The 23141-nt window shown below is 26.2% G+C and overlaps 3 protein-coding genes across 4 annotated transcripts in view; 2 read left to right on the top strand and 1 right to left on the bottom strand.

Annotated features, from left to right (window-relative positions):
• Positions 1 to 23141, bottom strand: part of LOC113389432 — a 290888-nt gene that overhangs the window by 66655 nt on the left and 201092 nt on the right. For both annotated transcript variants that reach the window (XM_026626466.1, XM_026626465.1), the window contains exon 3: positions 20133 to 20235. The gene's annotated coding sequence lies outside the window, so the exon portion shown is untranslated. The remainder of the gene's footprint in view (positions 1 to 20132; positions 20236 to 23141) is intronic.
• Positions 2649 to 13491, top strand: LOC113389542 (ectonucleoside triphosphate diphosphohydrolase 5-like). The gene is made up of 9 exons (XM_026626565.1): positions 2649 to 2676; positions 5665 to 5775; positions 5858 to 5937; positions 8585 to 8840; positions 10495 to 10642; positions 10839 to 10994; positions 11584 to 11753; positions 12645 to 12805; positions 13371 to 13491. The coding sequence occupies exons 1-9, from the start codon at positions 2649 to 2651 to the stop codon at positions 13452 to 13454; spliced, it is 1194 nt and encodes a 397-aa protein (XP_026482350.1). The 3' UTR covers positions 13455 to 13491.
• LOC113389540 (ectonucleoside triphosphate diphosphohydrolase 5-like) lies at positions 13880 to 21527 on the top strand. The gene is made up of 9 exons (XM_026626564.1): positions 13880 to 13934; positions 14155 to 14268; positions 14342 to 14421; positions 14756 to 15011; positions 17828 to 17978; positions 18179 to 18334; positions 19531 to 19694; positions 20518 to 20687; positions 21347 to 21527. The coding sequence occupies exons 1-9, from the start codon at positions 13880 to 13882 to the stop codon at positions 21467 to 21469; spliced, it is 1269 nt and encodes a 422-aa protein (XP_026482349.1). The 3' UTR covers positions 21470 to 21527.

The following is a 23141-nucleotide window of genomic DNA, read 5'->3' as shown; positions in this document are numbered from 1 at the left end:
AACTTATAGGAATTCTTATGTATTTCTGATTGCTGAATAACAGAGTTAAAAAAAAAAGATTAGGTTGGCATTTGCGAAGACTATTAAGGAACTTTCAAATGTGGCATGCTTTGCAGTGGGTAATTAAATTGCTATTTATACATTTTTGTTAGCTGCTCCTTGCACTTACGCACCACATTTGCAATCAGTTAGTTATTCTCGTACTAAACATTTTGTACTAAAAATATTAGTTTAAAAAATTAGTCGGGTCAACTAGTATATAAATAAATATATGTATATATATACATATATATAAATATATATATATATATATAAAATATTTTATTATTATTATTATTATTTAACCTGCATGCATTCGGCAACACTGGATTTTTCTTGCAACCAAGTCGAATGTCTTGCAACAGGGCGACCTGAGTAAAGTGCAGGAGAAGACATTTCTTATAACTTGAATTTGATTTTTTTTAAAACAATTTTTAGGGGGTAAAGTTGAGAAATTGTGATACTATTGAATGAACGAATGAATTTATGGAATGGATAAATTTTAGACAGTTGTTGTGACGTTTTGGCCTGAGGCCTACTTGGATTTTTTCTCATTTTTGATTGACATCTTTTCGAATTATAATATTTGGACACTAGAGAATTGCTGATTTATACTTAGTATTGAATTCTACAAAATAAAGGTTTCTTTAAACCCCAATGGATCAATGGATCAATCAATCACATAGTGAAGGATGTTATAAAACACTTAATGTAAAGAAAATGAAAAAAATTAGGAAATATGCAAACTAAAGTATTACCAAAAACATGATATGAGCCAATTAATCGTTTTTTATTACATTTATTAAATTGACTATGAGTTGCAAAGCTAGTGTAAAGAAACTATAGTTGAAATAAAATGAAAAAATTAAAATAATAGTAAATGATAATACTTAAAAATGAATCCGTGTTTCATAGACCAATTTATGAATTAAAAATCCATCTCTACTTAATAAAAATTATTAACAATAATAAATGTTCATGTAGAATTTTTTTTTTTGAAAGAAGCTGCTTCTGATTTTAGAATGTGAAAAATATATATCTCAAATATACACATTTCAAAATAAGATATATAAATTGAACATTCAAAAGCCATTTATTTATTACTTTATGCAAAAAATATCAAAGTAGAAAAAGTTATTTATTATTTCTTAGGAGTTGTAATATTAGAATATTTAAGTTTTAATTTAATAAAATAACTAAAATATTAATATAATTGTAAATATTAAATTATAAAATGCTATGAAATAGTGGTAATGTGAAAATCTAAATTGTAAACAGGATGCTAAAAAAATGTATATAAAAAAATTATTTATTTTCTTATATTGATTGAAGAGCAATCAGAAGTAAGTGGGCGTGCCATAAGTTATTGTGATATTTTCTAATGTTGTTATAAAAGGCAATGGTTCTAATTACGATTTTTATCAAAAAACCTGATTTTACACAAAACCATATTTGGATTTACATGTTCTAGCAAAAAGCATATTACTACTATTTGATATCAAGTTGTCTTAGGCAGGAATTGAGCCATGAACTTTTGTTTTGATGGTCGCAAGATCAAAGCTCTTACCACTCGGCCACGGGCGAGCCAAATATTTATTGTCATTGGAAATCATAAATAAATTTGATGAAACAATAATTACTAATTTAAAAGTATCTAATATATATTATAATATATATACATTTATATTATATAATATATGGTATATATACATTTATAAATATAAAAAATTCATAAATAAATGTTATAATTATTTTAAATAAATAAATGTCAATAATAATAATAATATTAAGCGAAGCTAGGGGCTTATTGTAACAGGGGTAAGTAGAAATATTAATTTATTTTTATGTCTCGATTGGACATGTAAATTGTTCTGCAAAATATTGTCATAGCTACTGTCCTTCAGGCGGTAAACAGAAGTGCGCAGGTGCGTCACAATATAAAATTTTACTATCATGTAATTTTGTTTAGCATTATTATTATAGACTAATTGAAAATTTTATATATCTTATTTCGTTTCAAATTTATCCTATTTTGTTTGATAATAAATACAAGTAAACAGAAGTGCGCAGGTGGTGAGCAAGATTTAACTATAATGAAATTTTTTTTACCGTTATTATTATCGACTAATTTAAAATTTCATATATCTTATTTTGTTGATAATAAATATAAGTATTACTTGTATTATTTAACATAAGTGCGCAGGTGGGCCATAATATAAAATTTTACTATCATGAAATTTTGTTTAGCGTTATTATTATCGACTAATTTAAAATTTTATGTATCTTATTTCGAATCAAATTTATCTTATTTTGTTCGATAATAAATACAAGTAAACAGAACTGCGCAGGTGCGTCATAATATAAAATTTTACTATCATGAAATTTTGTTGAAAGTTATTATTGTCGACTAATTTAATTTTTTATATCTTATTTCGTTTCAAATTTATCTTATTTTGTTTGATAATAAATACAAGTCAACAGAAGTGCGCAGGTGCGTCATAATATAAAATTTTACTATCGTGAAATTTTGTTGAACATTATTATTATCGACTAATTTAAAATTTTATATATCTTATTTCGTTTCAAATTTATCATATTTTTGTTTGATAATGGATACAAGTAAACAGAAGTGCGCAGGTACGTCATAATATAAAATTTTACTAACATGAAATTTAGTTTACCGTTATTATTATCGACTAATTTTATATATCTTATTTCGTTTCAAATTTATCTTATTTTGTTTGAAAATAAACACAAGTAAACAGAAGTGCGCAGGTGCGTCATAGTATAAAATTTTACTAACATGAAATTTAGTTTAGCGTTATTATTATCGACTAATTTCAAATTTAATTAATTTTATTTTGTATCAAATTTATCAATCATTAATATAATGTATGAATATTTTTGTATAAATATTGTAAAAATATTACATCTGGGGTTAGTTGAAACAAAACCTTGAGTCTAGTTCTAACATTTTTATTTGTATCATAAAAATAATGGTAGTTAGCATTGATTTATAAAAAAAAATACTTAAAAATAAATCATTTTTGAAATAAGTAAAGAATAAATTATCAGAGGTATTTTTGCTATTTTTGACTCAACCGGGGTAAGTTGTAACACTAGACTTTTTCTAGAAGATAATTTTTTGTGAAGTAAATAACAACAATAATGAAATTATTGATTTGATTTGGTAAAGGAAAGTTACAGCATTTTATATGAAAGCAGCCCTTTCAGTTAGATAAGATGAAACTAGATAAAATTAGCTACAATTCCATAAAAACCGATATAAAAGTTTTGAATAAAACGACTTTGAATTTAATTTTTCATTATTTAGCAATAAATAGAAAATTTGTGATATTTTTCTGGTTTTTCGCAAATTACTCACAAATTTTATATGAAAGCACCCCTTTTCAGTTAGATAAGGTGAAATTAGATAAAATCTGGCTTTATTTTCAGAATTAAAAAAAACTGTTATAAACTCATACCTCCACTATATCTATTATAATAAAAAATCTGTCCTTTTAATAAAAAAAACATGTGCAGGCCGAAAAATTTACAGACACAAATATTGTATTAATGTAAAACAAATAAATTCTGATAGAGAAGGTAAAAAAATATAACAATTTATTTTGCATTTGTTATCGGGATAGAAGTTGTGAACTAAAATATTTAGATATATATGAAATGTTTTTGAATTATAATAATTAACCAAAGTCTTGAATAATAAGTTATTATTCAATACAATTATAATTGTTATAAGATATTTATTAGCAATTGTACTAATTAGTTTTAAGTATGAGCCAAAACTATTTTCAAAAAAAAAACTGTTGAAACTTATCTGAAAATATAAATCTAACGCCCAAATAATGAAATCGATTTACAAGTATATATCAGAAGAGTTTATGCAACTTGCCTTAAGGCAAAATGCCACTTACACCTAACTTCATAGATATAATTATAATTTTTGTTTGATATAAAGTCTTTCATTAAATTCATATCTTGTGGTCACACTTGACGATAATAAATAATTATCGGATAATAATTGCACAATTATCATCTCATTAAAAATAGGTTTTTGCTATTATTATATTACGTCGACGTGATTTATGATTTCAAAAACATTAACGAACTAACATTATTAATTTAATTTTAAATAAATTTTGGCATATTTGTATTTATTTACTATAATCATACTCAATTTTTTTAATTACTGTTATTATTAACTTCCCGTAGGGTAAGTTATAGTAATCGCAAAAGAATCGAAAATGAATTTTTTTATATATATTTACTTTTCAAGGGTTTCTGAACATTATGGCATACCTTGGAAAAAATTGATGTATGTGTATGTGTATGTGTATGTGTGTGTGGGTGCGGATACAAATTGTCGTCGGCGATTTCGGGAACACGAATCATAATAATAATAATTCAAAAAACAATCGATTCGTATTCATAAGGAGACGTGCTAAATAGCTTTCGGCCAAGGCAGGTCTAGCCGTTCTGAGGATACGGGACAAAAAGTGCCAAAAACGGTAACTCAGTTTTTAAGAGAACGGAGCGTCCGATTTGAATAATTCAAAGAACATTTCAATTGTATTGACAAGATGAAAAACTGATTAAATTTTTGGGAAGGCAGGTCCAGCGGTTATGGACTCTCAATAAAAATAAGTTAAGAAAATGTCATTTGTCAGTCAAATATGTTTATTGGACATATGTACATCAAATTATAGGAAATTTTATAGAAATGTTTATAATGTGTACACATTTTGTATAAATTTCTTTGGGTTCCGTACTGAGATTTTTAATTGCGGTAAGGGAAGTTCCAGCAATTTGTTTTAAGGCACGATGCCATGCACCCCACTAGTTTTATTTTATTTTAACTTTGTTTCACTTCGTATTCAATTTATTGATTTTTTTTTGTATTATTGTTTACACCTATCAATTTTGTAAATAAGATACTAAAGTCTTGAATAACAAAAATAAATTGCAACAAAAAAAATATTTTATTCAAAATATTTCAAATTATATATATATATATATATATATATATATATATATTATAATTATTCTTTATACAAAATTCCCCTCTGTACAAAATTACATAAATCACTAATTATGTCTGAGAGCTCAAAAGTTTCGAGTACTGTAATTCAAGGTGCAATGTAAATAAAAAAATAATTATATAAATAAATAAACACTAATATAATTGAAGTATCTTTTTACACATTATCAATTGTTGAAATTTAATCATTATAATTTCACAAACAGTTGGTTCTTGAATTTGCAACAAGACACAATAATAATGTTGGTGGAAATAATTTTGTTTTGTGTTTTGATTGTTTTTGGCGCAAGTGGGTAAAAATTTAGTCAAAATTTAGTAAAAATTATCTTTTTTATGTGTTTTTTAAGTATTCATTAAACTGGTTTAATTGGTTATTCTTAAAGTATTTTAAAAAACGTTTACTAAAATATTTCTTATAATTTTTGGTGTCCACAATCTTTTGGATTTGTATGCATTTGGAGTCATAATTAGTACAACATGAAACATGTTTAATGAAATCTATAAAATCAGTTAGCAAAATATTTTATTGTATTAAATTTAGCACTTAATTTAAAATAAAATTTTAGCATCCAATGAAACCCAAAATGGAAATTCTGAAAATAATTTAGTTTATGCAGTAGTTATTGATGCTGGTTCTACTGGATCAAGAGTTGTTGGTTATAAATTTCAAAAACAAGGTGAAAAATTCAAAATAAATTTTAAAGAAAAATATACATATTTCTATATTAAGTTTCTACAAAAATATTAATTAATAAAAAGGTAATGACCTCAAATTGCTTGGTGAAGAATTCCACAAACAACGTCCGGGACTATCTAGTTATGCCAATGATCCAGAATTGGTAAGTTTTTAGTAAAATAATTTTTTTTAACTATATATATATATATATGTATATATATATATATATCTCTTATATATATATATATATATATCTTTATATAAAACTCTTCTGTACGGGTGTATGATTTGATACTTCTCCTAAACGGTTATCCGGATTTTGATAATTCTTTTTAGAGTTTGTCAAATGAAATTTCTAAGATTTAATGAACGATTTAACTATAGTAATATTGTAGAAATAAATGACAAAATTTACAAAAAAAACTAATCATTGGTTGACATTGAACTGTCATCTTCTAGAAATGTCAATTCACTTGAAATTTGAATTTAACTAAAATTATGAGCCTAGATAATATTAGAATGTAATATACAAGAAAAAATGTAATGTCTACATCATTATTGCCGAAAAGCAGCTCGGATGTGCCAGAAATTAAAATAATACAAAATACAGTATGTTTTTTCGGGTGCAGGACAATATCTGTTGGATCAGCTAGTATATATAAAGTTCTCTAAATAAATATTATTTATGATTTTATTTTTCTAAAAAAGAAAATATCTATTTTAAATTATATAAAACATATCTTGAATTTTTTTACTACTGATTGTACTTTGCAGTTGAGATATATTTTTCCATAGTTTTGACTTAGATTTTTTTTTTAAATTGCCATTCTATTTAAAGTGAGAAATTAAAAAAATGATGCATCTTCACAGATTGCAGAATAAAATTGAATAATTAAAAATTATCTCATTGGAGATAAATTCCTCAAAGCCACGAAGATTAACATGTAATTTGAAAGGACAATATTTATTTTGATTGTGTATAAAAATATATGTATACCACGAAAGATTATATCGATTTCGATGATTCGTATATATACAATTACTAAACTTAATTAAAAATCATAATTTTGAAAAAAACATTGATTATCATAAATATTCTCGATTTTTAAATTTCCCAAGCCGCGGCTTTACCGATTAGAACCGCAACCCCAAACGACGCGTCAATTCAGGTCAAAATGCAGCGTTGGGACTTTTGATATAGTGGAAAAGAAAAATCATTGTCAACTACTGGTTGACAGTGGAAAAGAAAAATCATTGTCAATCAATTTGCACATGTACTCGTAAATGTGCATAAACTTGTAATTGTCCAAAATGAAAATTCAAATCATAAATCTTGCGGTTGCAACGCAAAATATAAAATATTTTTAATATACAGTTATAACAATATTATTCACTACAAGTTCTAATTCTCTACTATGTCTTCTATAGTTGGTCATATCAGTAGAACTAATATGTTCAAGTCTATTGAAAGTATTTCATATTTTCTTGGCTGTTTTGTTTCGTTTGCAATTATTTTTGAACTCGTAAGTAAGGACATACATTAATGTTGAAATATACATAATAATTTTAATATTCAATGTTTCTATTCGGTTCTAACGTTTTTCAATAACCATTTGTTTCATCATGGATTTTTATTTATTTATTTCACAAGCCGTCAGTATAATGAAAGGCTCAAGTCAATATCTTGCAGATTTAATATAATTTAATTGACTATCAACTGTTTTATTACTTAATTATTTATTTTGCAATTTATTTACTAAAAACTTATTTATATTAAGTTAATTTTAATTATTTTTAAATATAACTAGTATTTTTGCTGCAAGTATTTTTAACAATTTAATAAATATTTTAATAAGCTTTACAATTCTTTTACAATATAATTATTTTGTTTAACAAATTTTAGATTATTTTATGATATTTTAACAAATTTAAGTGTATAATATTATATTTATTTTTACAACACAAATCTACATTTTTTTAGGTATTTTAATGAAAGAAATATTTCGTTTGACAATTTTTTAAGTGTTTTTAAATAATAAGCGTTTAGTTAACTAATTAATAAGTATTTTAACAATAAAAATCATGTAAAAATAATAATTATAAAAGTAATAATAAATCGATGATAAATAATAGATTGATAAGCCTTTAGTATTGTTTTCGGTATAAGAAATGCAAACAAAAGCAAACTCATTTATAATTTTTTTACGCTTCTTATTTTTTAATTATTACTATTTGCTTTTTAAACATGGAATATACATAGTGCGTTTTCATTAGTAACTCTGATTTGATTTATACATATATATTAGGGCGGTCCTTAATATGGATATTTTTGAATTTCTTTGCTCCCAGGGGCTAAAATGCTTCCTAAATTATAAAAAAAATTTTAAGTTTTAGCTCTTAATATCAACTTTAAGATAGTCCGCACTTCAAAAAAAGTTTTTTTGGAAAAAACTAACATGGGTAAAATTCCATTTGTTTTGTAGAATTCATAACTTAGGGACAAATGAATGAAAAATTTGAGAATAACATTGTATTTGCTTATTTTGATCATAGATAAAAAATTTACACCAAAAATTTGATATATGTTATAAAAAAAGTATTTACTTAGGAAGAAGAACTAAGAAACTTTGGTTGGAGTGCGGACTATCTTAAAGTTAATATTAAGATCTAAAACTTTCAGAGAATTTTTTTCATCAATTTTGAAGTACATGGGAGCAAATAAATTCTAAAATATCCATATTATAGACCACCCTAAAATATATATATATATATATATATATATATATATATATACTTAAATCTTTTACTAGGGTGCCAAAAAAATCATGGACCTCCTCAACCAAGCCAACAATTTCGTACCAGACCACAAAAAAACAGAAACAATTCTCTATCTAAGGGCAACTGCTGGTCTACGTCTTTTAGGAGAAGAAGTTGCCCAAAAACTGCTTCAGGCAGTTCAAAGACAATTCGAGAAAACTTTATATAAAGTGGAGCAAAATGCAGCAGGATTATTAAGTGGGACTGATGAAGGGATATTTGCATGGTTTGCTGTCAATTATTTTAAAGGTAAAATAGTAATAATAATAATAGATATAAAAAACAGTCACAATGCAGACCATTTCCGAAATAAGTGTCCATTTCCCTCGTTATTTACTCGTTTATTGTCTCTAATTGCACTCTCTACAATATTCATCTTTATATGTCTCTATTTTTTCTCTACTCACACATATACATCATGCTTTTGTTATTCCAATCCATATGTCATGCTATATTCTATATTGACAGGAAATTCTATTAAAGTTTTAAGTAACATCAAAAACACCTACACGTTCATTTTGTATTTAGAAACGTAACTAAAACAAAACCGTTACGTTTTTGCGCAATTTGGAAACGTAACAAAAACGAAACAAGCGGTTACGTTTTTGAGTCGGAAGTAGAAACGTCTGTGTGCCTTCTTATATATTAACGTTTTAATTACGTTTTGTGATTTACTGAGTTGATATACAGATTGCAGAATAAAATTAAACTAGTGGGGTGTATGGCATCGTGCCTTAAGGCAAATTGCTGGAACTTCCCGTACCGTAACGAAATATTCGAGGAATACTGAATGTTTTCAAATAGATTATTATAAATATTGTAAAATTGTCTAATATTTATAAGAATTATATGAAATGAATTGCAAAGTTGAAATTATTTGTTCAAAGTATATTAGAACTTTAGTCAGAATTAAAAATAAAATATAAATTACTTTCGATATACAAAAAATTAAAAAAAAAACAAAAATTTTTTTCCAGAATGAATTATTTTGTTAAAATAAGCAGAACGTTCTTTGAATCATTCAAATCGGACGCTTAATTCACTCAAAAACTGTCATTTTTTGCACATTTAGCTCTGTATCTTCGAAATGACTGGGCCTACTGTTGCCAAAAACTAATAACCACTTCTCCCAATCATTACTAATTGAATGTTTTTTAGATCATTAAAATCGGATGCTTTATTCTCTCAAAAACTCAATCTCTATTTTCTGCACTCTTTGCTCTTTATCTCCGTAACTGCTGGACCTGCCTTCGCCAAAAACTAATCAGCAAATCTCCCTATCAATAGAAATCGAATGTTTTTGAACCATTTAAATCGGTTAATCCTGGCGTCCGAAAACGTGGGCAAAAAATTGTATCCATACATACATACACACACATCCATTTTTTCTCAGGTAGGCCGAAATGTTCAGAAACCTTCAAAACGTCGAGAAATACAAAAATCTTCAATTTCGATTTTTTAGACGATTACGATAACCAACCCTACGGAAAGTTAATAAAAAAGAAATATTTTTGAGTTTTCATTTAAGTAGTAGTATCACCTTTTAAGACAGTGATTAATATTTTCATTAAATCATCCACATTAGTTAATTCATGCAGTAAAAAACAAATGATTTGTTTCTGGACCTACCTTTACTAAAAACCATGGTCTAACTCAATCTTCAAACCATTAGCTTGAAATCTATTTTTTTTAATCATTTAATAGATCCAAAACTCTTTCGTACATAGTATGAATATCATTTCCAACAATTTCTCATCTCGAAATTATTCACTTGTGTTCTTAATATTATTTTTGATGACCAAAGAGCATTATGTATTTGCAAATATCATAATTATAATAATCATATAAGAGTGTATTATTATATCATTAATTTAATATTTATTTATAATATTTTTTGTTCCAGAAACTTTAGACAAAAGAACTTATGCAGCCCTAGAAATGGGTGGTGGTTCAGCCCAAGTAACATATGTTCCACAATATAAATATGTGAATTTTTTGAAAAAAGATATTCATCCTGTGCCTTATAAGAATCTTAAAGTTTTCAGCAAAAGGTGAGCGAAATTGTCAATAACTAGTGGTGTATGGCATCGTGCCTTAAGGCAAATTGCAGGAACTTAGTTATTTTTATAAGAAACTTTATTAGGAAAGTCTCATAATAATTCTCTATAATTAATTTACAAAAATAAGTGTTATTGAGATTTGTATAACAAATTATTTTTTTAATAATTATTACTTATATTTTTGCAGTTTTTTAGGTCTTGGTCTAAATGCTGCCAGAGATACAATGTTTCAAGCAGATTCTTGGAACAAAATCGAAGAAGGTCAAAATGTTTTCAGTAGATGTTTCCTTCCACAAATTAAAAACGTCGAATTTGAATTCAATAATAAAAAATATTATATCAGGTAAATAAATAAAACTAGTTGGTATTGGTATTTTGCCTTGAGGCAAGTTACATGAACTTCCCGATATGTGTAAATAATCGACTTAATCAATAAAAAAATAAATTAATTTATGAGTGATTGAAAGTATTCCGAGTGGATTCATTACATATAATTGAAAACGAACGAACACTTTGACTCGAAGAATTTTCTAAAAGCAAATTTCAAAAAATCAATCGTTTTTATAATTGAACCAGTTTCCAGGACTTTAATGGTTTATTATGTTCAAGACCAAGTGCTCTATCATTATACGAAGTAAATAGTGTAATTTTAATTTTAACAAACGTCAAAAGAACTACTCATTTTCTCAAACTCTGATGAATTTTTAAAATTAAACTACTTATCCTAAGGCCATAATATTTTAGTAAGTTCTATAAGACCATGATATATATCGCCAAAAAAAGTTTCATAAAAATCGGCTTAATTTTTTTTCAACAGTTAATTACAAGAAAACGGCTCCGTAGATTTTCACCTAAAACTAATCAGTATCATTCCCAACAAATTTACAAGAATTTTATAATGTTTTTTTTATCTGTTATTTATTATTTTTTAGTGGAAAACCAGGTGATACACGAAATAACCGACCAAATATGTACTCCTGCAGATATTATGTCATAAAATATATTTTGCCAAAAATTCAGCCAAAACCTTTGGGTTTATGTGAAGAAGATTCTGTGGCTTTGAGTGCTTTTTATTATAGAGGACGAGCTGCTGAATTAATCGGTAAAAAATATAAATATATATATTGGGATGGGTGGTCTTTAATATGGACATTTTCGAATTTTTTTGCTCCCAATGCTTCCAAATTGATAAGAAAAAATTCTCTGAAAGTTTTAGCTCCTAATATTAACTTTAAGATAGTCCGCACTCCAACCATAGTTTCTTGGTTTTTCTTCCTAAGTAAATACTTATTTTATAAAACATCAAATTTTTGTTGTAAGTTTTTTATTCACGATCAAAAAATCAAAATAAGCAAATACAATGATATTCTCAAAAATTTGATTCACTTGCCGCAAAGTTATGAAATTCTAAAAAACAAATCGAAATTTACCCATGTTATTTCTATAAGAAGCTTTTGTTAGAGTGAGGACTATCTTAGACTTAATTAAGAGCTGAAACTTTCAAAAAAAAATTTTTTTGTTATTTTGGAAGCATTTGAGCCCTTGGGAGCAAAAAAAAATCAAAAATATTCACCCTGGCCACACCTAAGTTGTTATCTTGTAAGATGCTTTACTTTATTATTATTATATTTACTTTATTATATTTACTTTAATTTTTTTTAAAAGAATCAAAACATTTACAATTGTTTCTCGTAACTTTTTTAAGACTCTTTAATTTTTTTTATAAAAATAAAAACATTTATAATTGTTTCTCGTAACTACATTACATTTTTTTAAAAAAATCGAAAATTTCACAATTTTTTCTCATGATGTTTTGTATGGGAGGAGGGTCCCAAAAATCCTTAAAAAATCGATCACGTGTATAATGGATGCCCCCTTATTGGAAGTTTATTCTTAACGATATATTATTTTTATTATAATTTTTATTTTATTTAAAATCTTGAATAATTGTTTTTCTATTTTTCTATTATTTATATTTTTTCTCTATTTTCAGTTGGTCCAAGTGGAAAAATCTGTTTAGGTGACTTGTGGAGAAAAACTGATATGGAATGTGCAAAACCTAATGAGAAAGATCCATTCTTATGTATGGATATGATTTATATGTACACTTTGCTGAAAAATGGATATGGACTCAGGGATACTAATTATCTAGAGGTGAATTAATTAGATACTCAAAACTGATTTTTTTAATCCAAATAAATCTTAATAAAAAACTCTCTCTATATTCCCGTCGGGTATATAGTAATAGCAAAAAAGTCGAATGTGAAAATTTTTGCATATCTTGACGTTTCAAAGGTTTCTGAACATTTTCGCATACTTTAGAAAAAATTTATGTATGTGTGTGTGTGTGCGGATACAAATTTTGACTTTGAATTTGGTAATATTTCATTCTTTAGCAATAAATAGAAAATTCAGGTTTTTTTTGGTCAAATAACTCAAAAATATCATATGGAACCACCCCTTTTCAGTTAGATAGGGTGAAACTAGATAAAATTTACTGAATTTCCTTGGGAACACTTTTATACATTCCGATATAAAAGTTTTGAATAAAACGACTTTAGTCCTATATTTTTTATTCCTATTAGTAATACGATATATAGAGTATAAAGCTTCAGTATGATACTAAATGTTAATATTAATATATTTGTTTTTGGTAAAAATGTTTATATAAAACTTTAATACAAACTATAAATAGATAATTAAATTAAATTTGTTTCAGATGATCCTGAATATTGACAATCACGAACTATCCTGGGCCTTGGGTTTTGCTTACAGTAAACTAATTGAAAAAATACAAAATTAGAAAAACAGATTTTCTGGCTTAAACATAAATTTCTCAAACCAAAAGATACTATAAAGATACTATTTTTGTAATATTTATAAATATACAAAAGTATTTTTAGATATGTTGTTACAATATAATTATTTACAATATGTTCTACAAGGTTTATTTACCAAAACAAGAATGCTTTATTTATATATATTATATATTAAAAAAATAAATATTATCAAACTGTTGCCAAATGTGTTTCAAAAAAGTCAACAATTTGTTTTGTAAATTTTGGCTGTTTACAACACCTATAGTTATTTTTTAATTTTAGGTTGCAAAACATAATTGTTACAAAACTTATCATGTTTTTTTTTCAAGAAATATTTTAGGCTAATTATTATAATAAAACTACTTTTGCTCTTGATATTATTTTCTTTGTAAAAATTTAACAGTGAACTATGTGTCTTTTAATTAAATTAAAAATATTTTGTATTTTACTATTCATACAGTTCTGTAAGTAACTTATTTTTGTAATTGTTATATTTTGTTAATTTAATTATTACAAGTTAAAATTATAAGACTTCATTTTATGTTTTCATGTTTTTAGTATTTTTTTACTAGTTTCAGTTTAGGCATCACAGATTTTATTTTCACCATTACGTAAAAAATAGAAGTATTAGAAAAATAAGATTTTTAATTATCTATAATTATCCAGAAATATTCTTTTTTTTAGTAATCCATGTAGGTAAAACTAATCCTTTATCAACAAGAGATAAAATTTATTCAGTTGTAATTGATGCTGGATCTACTGGTTCTAGAGTGGTTGCTTATGAATTTGAAAGACATGGTAAAAATATTTTCAAAAATTAGTTAAAAAAAATTAATTTAATACTTATTATATTTGGTGTCTAATTTCAAAGGCAATAAACTTAAATTATTACGAGAGCAGTTTAATAAAACAAGGCCCGGTTTGTCCAGTTATGCTCAAAATCCTGATGAGGTAATCAACTGCACTTATAAATCTCTACTAATAAAAAATTTAATATAACTAGTTGGTATTGGTATTTTTCCTTGAGACAAGTTACATGAACTTTGATAAATTTTTAAAAACTAACTACCTGTCAAAATGCCGTAATCTTTCAGTAAGTTTTATAATACCATAATATATATCGCCAAAAAAAGATCCATTAATATCGGTTAAAATTTTTTTTTCAACAGTTAATTACAAAAAACGACTCGGTAGATTTTCACCTAAACCTAATCAGTATCAATCCAAACTAATATTTTTCGAACAGTTTTTAATAAATTTGCAATTTCTTTTTTCCTTTTTTCAGGGTGCAAAGTCAATTATGCAGCTGATAGACAATATCCAAGACTTTGTTCCAGCTTATTTAAAACCTAAGACAAAACTGTTTCTAAGGGCTACGGCTGGTCTTCGACTTTTGGGCAATGATACTGCAAAAATGTTATTGGACAAAGTTCAAGAAGAATTCAAGAAAACTGATTATAAGGTTGAAGACCATGCAGCAGGAATGCTTAGTGGAAGTGATGAAGGGATGTTTTCTTGGTTTACAGTAAATTATTTGAAAGGTACTTAATTATAATTGATTAGTGGAACGGATATTAACAATATAAATATGAATTTGCTTGACTCTATTTGTGCACTTACTTGAATCAAAATAGTGGACAGAAGTATAAAAATATTTTCTTCATTTTCAAAGATATTCCAAAATGCATCTTTTTATCCTAGCAAATGCTTGAAATTATGTTTGGAAGTATCTCTTTTTTTGAATGGCAAAAAAGTGTATTTACCGTGTTTTCCAAAAATTTATTTTTGTTAATCAAGACTTTAATGTCTTTTTTACAAAAATGTAGGGAGAAGTGGGTGTTTTTTTTTAAATGGTTGATTGATTTAATTTTTAAAGGACCAATTTCTTGTAAAACACTTTAATTATAATCTTATGTATTTATTTTAGATTAATTACAAATTGTACTTGTATTTACAATATTTTTAATGTTTTAAGTTTTGTATTGATTGACTTTATTTTATGTCAATTTCGGATTGATTCTTATTAACTTCCCGTAGGGTAAGTTATTGTAATGGGCCGAAAATCGGAATTGAAAATTTTTACATTTCTCGATCAGCTCGTTTTGAAGGTTTCTGAACATTTCGGCATACCTCAGAAAAAATTGATGTGTGTGTGTATGTGTGTGTGTGTATGTATGTATGGATACAAATTTCCAGTCACGTTTTCAGGCGCACGGATCAACCGATTTGAATGGTTCAAAAAACATTCGATTCCTATCGATAGGGAAAAGAGCTGATTAGTTTTTGGCAAAGGCAGGTCCAGCCGTTTCGCGGATACGGAGCAAAGAGTGCAGAAAATAGAAATCGAGTTTTTGAGAGAACGGAGTATTCGATTTGAATGATCTAAAAAACATCCAATTAGTAATGATTGGGAGAAGTGTTTATTAGTTTTTGGCAGAGGTAGGCCCAGCTATTTCAAAGATACGGAGCTAAATATGTAAAAAATGGCAGTTTTTGAGGGAACTAGGCGTCCGATTTGAATGATTCAAAGAACTTTCTGCTTGTCTTAACAAAATAATTGATTTTGGAAAAAAAAAATTTTGTTCCATTTTTTTTTTTTTATTTTTTTGTATATCGAAAATAATTCAGATTTTATTTTTAATTCTGACTATAGTTCTAATATACTTAAACAAATAATTTCAACTTTGCAATTCAGTTTATATAATTCTTATAAATATTAGACAATGTTACAATATTTATAATAATCTATTTGAAAACATTCAGTATTCCTCGAACATTTCGTTACGGTACTGAAGTTCCAGCAATTTGCCTTAATGCACGATGCCACCCACCCCACTAGTTTTGTTTTCATATCATAAATCGGATGCTTTGATTTAACTTAAACATATGTTTTCTATATCAATACATAGCATGCTTTGATTAGGCACGAACAGTGGGCCACCCAGATTTTTATCTGAAAAAATGCTGCTATACGCTACAAATTCTGCATTTAAAGATTATATGTCTATGTAATATATTGCATATTTACTCGAAGTTTTCTCGTGATAATTCGATAACAAATCACGCAGGTAAAATTTTCTCGGCGAAATTCTTCGCGCGTTTCAATGTACAATGCGACAGTAGGTTTGTAACCTTCAGATGCTTTTTAAAATTGACTAAGTACCAAAATAGAAAAAAGAGTGCGTGTAAGGATCACGCGCGATTAAAGTAAAACTCTTTTGCTACTGTACAAGATGGCATTTAAGTAAAAATAAATACATCATATAGCAATTTTGAATAATGTTTATTAGTAATATGGTAACACTCGTGATGCACACATTTATTAGTGTCACACTACTATACACATATATATATATATATATATATAATGATAAATTATAAATTAGATATTTATAATAGCATTGAAAATATTTATAATATTTGAAAACAATAATGTAATTAAAGCCATGCTTGAAATATGACATGATCGGTTTGTCATTGTAATTAGCATTTAGAAATGAACCTTCATTAGTGAAATGAATTATTTGCTGATAAATAAATCCTATAATATTCGTTCATACAGTGATTTATGTTAAACAACACCTAAACAAATATTGTTTTTGCAAATTTACTCATCGTGTAATAATTGTGTTTGAAGAACTTCATGCGATTAAAATTAACATACATTCATTGACTGCTTGTATTTTTTTTACTTTTTCGCTGGCGATATAATCTCATTCCTTGAACAGCTGTAATATCTGTCTTGCCTAAGAAATATTATCTATTTTAATTACGTCGAAGATTTATAGAAACTACGAATAATATAAAAATAATTTATAATCAATTAACTTTCTAATCATTAATCTTAAATATCAATATTTTCAAAGAACATGGTATATTCTTCTGATTCAGACATTTTTCATTAAATCAAGATATGTACTGCAATGAAACTTTAAAATGTTTATATATCTATGCCGAGTTTATTGTTAATATTGGTACGCATACAACGTTGATGCCGGTACGTATATAACAACAGATCTCTATTCACAAACACGACGGCTAATCACAATCGACCCGTATAGAAATATCATCGAGAGCGAATGACAAATCATTGGTACTCGACTCTTATCTGCCGTAACTCACTTCCGTTCACTAGTCTTGGAGTTATTCGGGTGGCCCTCTCCAGCCTATTGCTAATTTCTCAAAGATTTCAAGACCGTGATTTGTCTCATCATCAGTATGAAATTTAACAGTATCACTATGTGAACCATCGTGTTGTATTTTTGATATATTAAAACTTTGCACCAATATTTCATAGCTTCCGATGTATTGCAACAAATATGTATATGAAATTTTAACCGATAAATATATTTTTTAGATACATTAGACCAATCTAAAACTTATGCAGCGTTAGAAATGGGAGGTGGATCTGCTCAAGTAACTTATATACCAAAAGACAATTACAAGAATGATCTAAAAGAAGATATACATGATGTACCTTATAATAATTTGCAGGTTTTTAGTAAAAGGTAATTTAAATGATAACTAACAGATTATAGTGTGTTATATCTATGGAAGATGGAAAATAGCGCACGTATTTTTTATGATTGCTTGTTGAGTTGTATTATATGCGAAATCGAGTGAAATATCCCATTCAGCATCAATATTTATTTTACTTTCAGTAATGTACTGCAAAAATAATATTTTATAAAAATTTCTGTATTTTAAGCTATTTAGGCCTAGGAATAAATGCTGCCCGAGATGCAATGTTTAGAGAAGATGTCAAAGGAGATTTTAAACCAGGACAAACTGTGATCAGTAAATGTCTCAATCCGAATGTAGAATTTTTTAAATTTGAATTTAATAACACAAAGTACCTTGTAAGGTAAAGTATTAGTTTTTATTTCTTAACCTAACTTAAAAGCTCTTGAAAATAAAAATGCCTAACCAATCTTGAGATGTCTTTTGCTGGATTTTGAGTTTCAATAGAGAATTTATTAATTGATTTATTTTTATAATTTTTTTATAAAACTGAAGATATGTAGAGAATTTATTAATTGATTTATTTTTATAATTTTTTTATAAAACTCAAGATATGTAGAATTCAAATACAATCTCTGATTTTATTTAAGTATTTGTAAAATCATAAAGTTTCAAATTTAAAGTATGCTTACTTTGGAATTACATCCGTTTTCCTTCTCTATAAAATTTGATATTTTTTTTATAATCAAGAAATTTTGTGTGATTTTTTTTGAAAAAATACTTCAATAATGATATACGTTTCACTAGTGATGATGAAAAATAATATTTTCCTAAAAATCCATGTTAAATTACTAAAACTTGATAAAATTGATAAATGAAGGTAAAGGAAGTATTATAAAATTGTAATGCACCTTGAATAATGATATTTATGCTATGGTTTCTCAAAAAGTTAAAATAAAATATATCGTTTAAAAATTTAGTAAATTTCTTAAATTTAACCTTCGTTTTTTTAGATATATTATTTTGATAAAGTTATTTAAAATGCTATATTCAAAAATTTAGGAAAAATATTACTAGTCAGAAAAAATGCCTATAAAAATTAGTAAAATTAAAATTAGAATAAAATTTAAAAAAATTCTAGATATAAAATATATAAAATCTTTTTAAAAAATCTCATGGCTTTGATGGTAATAAATACTACAAATGCCTTCTTAGAAAATACATAAAAATTCTGATAAGATAAATAAAAATCGTGGAAAATATTCAAAAAAATTTACTAAATAGTCATTAAAATTATTACGTCTAAAAGCTTTAGGTGTACAAATTACTAATTCTTTTGGATACGATGTGAAATTTTTATAATCTTAAAAAAGACAAACTTTGAAAAATTTATTTCAATTTTAATATATTATTAGAACCAATATATTTAATTATATGAACATTGTCAATTGTTCTGAATATTTTTACCCTGCAACATTCTTTTTTTTGTGATTAAAAATTCGTTTTTATTGGTAGAATCTAAATGTTTTAAATGTATTTAATAAATGTTTAATGATAATAGATGATTAATAGATTTAATGTTTTTTTTTTGATTTTTAGTGGGTATACGAAAAGCAGAAAACGTGTTAAAACAGAACAATGTCTTGCTCATGCCAAAAAATATGTCCAAGAAAAAGTAAAACCTAAACCTTTGGGTTTGTCTGAAGAGCAATCTGTGGCTTTGAGTGCTTTTTATTATAGAGGAAATGCTGCCAAATTGATTGGTAAAAATTTAAATTGGCATATATATATATATATATATATATATATATATATATATATATATATATATACATACATACATAAGGTGTCCCAGAATCAACTCAAATCCAAAACAATGTAAAAATTTACCACAATTACTGTAAAATAGTCTCAATTTGACAAAAGCGCCTGTGTTGTACTTATAATTCTCAAATACATCGATTTTTTTTTTTAAATTATGATGGTTACGATGGATACTATCACTTCATGTTGATGTGGCTTGAAGTTGAGTTCTGGAAGACCAATAGCACGCACTTAAACTTAAAAAAATTAAATAAATAAATCTATTCTCATATAAGAAATATGTTGTCTCATCTTTAAAAAAAAACATAAAACACGATATAACTGGAATATTTTCAAAATTACACATCTAACAAATTCTATTAGTTTTATACACTTACTTCGTGCTAATGCCTGTGTCGTGGCGTAGTAGTAAGGTCTCGGCCTTGCAGTTACAATTTTACAACTACATTTTGTATGCCCTTATGATTACCATCTGTGAAACTGAACAAAAAAATTGTTAGATGCCTTTTTGAAAAAAAAACTATGTCATAATAAAATATAATTTATATAATTATATAAAAAGATAAAATAAATATGATTAGAAGTAATAAGAAATCAAACTCATCCGAGAATAAACTTAAAATTACCAGAACTTGCATGATTTTCTTGCAATACTTTTACCAAAATGATTACTCCTTATTTATAGAACATTATTTTTAATATACTGTTATGTTTAATTATGTTATAAATTTTATGTTTATTATTAAATTAATTTTTACTTAGTTGGAGAAGGAGGCAATACAACTCTAGGTGAAATATGGAAAAAAGCTGAGGAGGAATGTGCCATGGTACACCTGAAGGACCCTAACGATCCATTTTTGTGCATGGATTTGATATATATTCACACTTTACTAAAATATGGTTTTGGCTTAAAAGACTGTAACAGGATTGAGGTAATTAATTAATCAATATTTTATGTTTAATAATGTATTAACTTTTTTTCTTATCTTCATACTTTGATAAAATATGGTTTTGGCTTAAAAGAGTGTAATAGGATAGGGGTAATTCTTTAATTATTGATTATTATGAAACTAAAACAAGTATTTAAACAAATTCTGGCTGGGTTATAAAAATCCAATATAGAATTGGTGCAGGTTTAACAAAAAATTATTTATTTTTTATGTTTCGATTATTTAAACAAAAATAATATTAATTCCCAAACAATACATTAGTAATAGTATTATTCGAGATTTCGGGAACTTTATAGTTCTGTACCATTATTATTCCAATATAAAGAATATCAATTTTTTCGTCTTTCCCACCTCTTCTTCGACGGCTCGTTTGCAACCTGAAACGAGGCCTAGGTCCAGGTTGGCGTGCAATATACATATGAATTTAACATATGATCAAATAATTGATTAAAAATTCAAAAAAATATTTTTGTAACGCAATATAATTAATTTACTAATATATGTATATGTAAATGCATTTATATTTTTAGAGTTCAATTATTTAAAAAACAGTTCCGAAAGTAACTGATTTTTATATAATATAAAAATAATAAGTTGCATGCAGTTTTTGTACTAAAAACCGTTTCATTTATTTTTTTCAGATGATTCTGAAGCTTGATAATCACGAATTATCATGGGCACTAGGATTTGCTTATAGTGAATTAGTAAAACAATATAATTTATCCAAAAATATAGACTCTGAAAATCAAATAGAAAAAAAATGAATAAAAAAGCATAGTCATGCTTTATGTAACATAATACTTTCTATAAATAAAATTTACTCTAGGGAGATTTATAAAAATAAAGTGTAACAAAAAAAATAAATAAAATATATTGTATATTCATACAGAAAATTTGTATTATTTGTTCCGTTGTAAATATCAGGTAAAAAAATAATAATTAAGTAATTTATTAAGGATGATAAAGTGGAAAAAATAATACTCTATAGAGCATATGAATATTATTTAATTATTACTCTATATATTTTATTTTATTCATTTTTCAATTGATCGTTATTTAATTAGATATTAAAACACATATTTGTTCAAAATCATTAAAATAAATTTATCATTTTTAACTTCCCCTAGGGCAAGTTATAGTAATCGCAAAAAAATCGAAAATGAAAATGTTTATAGATCTTTACGTTTCAAAACTTTCTGAACATTTTGGCATACCTTAGAAAAATTGGATGTATGTGTGTGTGTATATGTGTGTGTGTGTGCCTGTATGTATGTATATGTTCGGATACAAATTTTAGTCGACGATTTCAGGAACACGGATCAACCGATTTGAATCGAATAATATAAATAATCGAAATATAAGAATAATCGAATTCGATTCGGAGACGTGCTGATTAGTTTTTGGCGAAGGCAGGTCTAGCCGTTCCGAAGATACGGGGCAAAAAGTGCCGAAAACGGAAACTCAGTTTTTAAGAGAACGGGGCGTCCGATTTGAATAATTCAAAAAACATTTTATTTGCATTGACTAAATGAAGAACTGTTCTAATTTTTAGAAAGGCAGGTCCAACGACTTTCGAGATGTGGAGGAAAAAGTAAAAAAATGAGCCATTTGGCGGTCAAAAATAAACATTAGACATTTGCACATCAAATTATCAGATATTTTATAGAGATTTTAACAATGAGTATAAATTTTGTTTACATTTCTATGGGTTCCGTACCAATGTTTACGCGTTAGACGGCGACGCGGCGCTTACGCGCTTTGATATTTCGTCTTTATGCAGTTAAAGCAGTACGATTGCTTTGAAAAAAGTTCAGAATTTTCAAAATATTTCAAAATACACTTTTCTTCAAAAAGTCTTTTTCAAAAAAAGTAAATTTTTATCAAAAATTTATAGTTTCTCAAAAATCTAACTTTTCAAAGTAACTTTTTTTCAAAAATGTTATTCTTTCAAAATAAAAATAATTTTATATAAATAAAACTATAACTTGCCCTACGGGAAGTTAAGAAATTTGAAGACATATTTCTTTTCCATAAGGGCAACCCAATGGTCAACCACTTGCAATTTTTATGTCGCAACAAAGACCAGGAAAGGCAATTTGCATTCAAGGTAATATTTGAGTCCTATAATCTCAAGTGAAAATTTGATATCATACTGCTTGATATCGAGCTGGCTGAGATAAAGATTGAACCTAGGACCTAAACCTGGTTTTGTTCTCGTAGCTCTGGCAAAATCAAATAGTCGCAAAAATTATATTTTATTATAAAATTATCTTTGATAAGAGTACTTTTGTTTTGCTTAAGTGAAAATTTGATATCATACTGCTTGATATCAAGCTGGCCGAGATCAGAATCGAACTTAAGACTAGTTTATGCTCGTAGCTCTGGTAAAATCAAATAGTCACAAAAAATTATATTCTATTATAAAATTATCTTTGA

This window comes from Ctenocephalides felis, unplaced genomic scaffold (genome assembly GCF_003426905.1).
Source record: "Ctenocephalides felis isolate EL2017-DRISC unplaced genomic scaffold, ASM342690v1 CF-g0.4_SCAFFOLD_03573, whole genome shotgun sequence".
Classification (NCBI taxonomy): Eukaryota; Metazoa; Arthropoda; class Insecta; order Siphonaptera; family Pulicidae; genus Ctenocephalides; species Ctenocephalides felis.
The sequence above is the reverse complement of the archived record's forward strand: the minus strand, read 5'-3'. Positions and strand labels throughout refer to the sequence as shown.

Bases quoted from the DNA above. Each gene is read 5' to 3' on its own strand.
- LOC113389542 (XM_026626565.1), top strand. From the start codon at position 2,649: ATGGATACAAGTAAACAGAAGTGCGCAG. The intron at 10,995-11,583 runs GTAAATAAATAA...ATTATTTTTTAG, and splicing joins AATAAAAAATATTATATCAG to TGGAAAACCAGGTGATACAC. The intron at 12,806-13,370 runs GTGAATTAATTA...AATTTGTTTCAG, and splicing joins GGGATACTAATTATCTAGAG to ATGATCCTGAATATTGACAA.
- LOC113389540 (XM_026626564.1), top strand. From the start codon at position 13,880: ATGTGTCTTTTAATTAAATTAAAAATATTTTGTATTTTACTATTCATA. The intron at 17,979-18,178 runs GTAATTTAAATG...CTGTATTTTAAG, and splicing joins TTGCAGGTTTTTAGTAAAAG to CTATTTAGGCCTAGGAATAA. The intron at 20,688-21,346 runs GTAATTAATTAA...TATTTTTTTCAG, and splicing joins AAGACTGTAACAGGATTGAG to ATGATTCTGAAGCTTGATAA.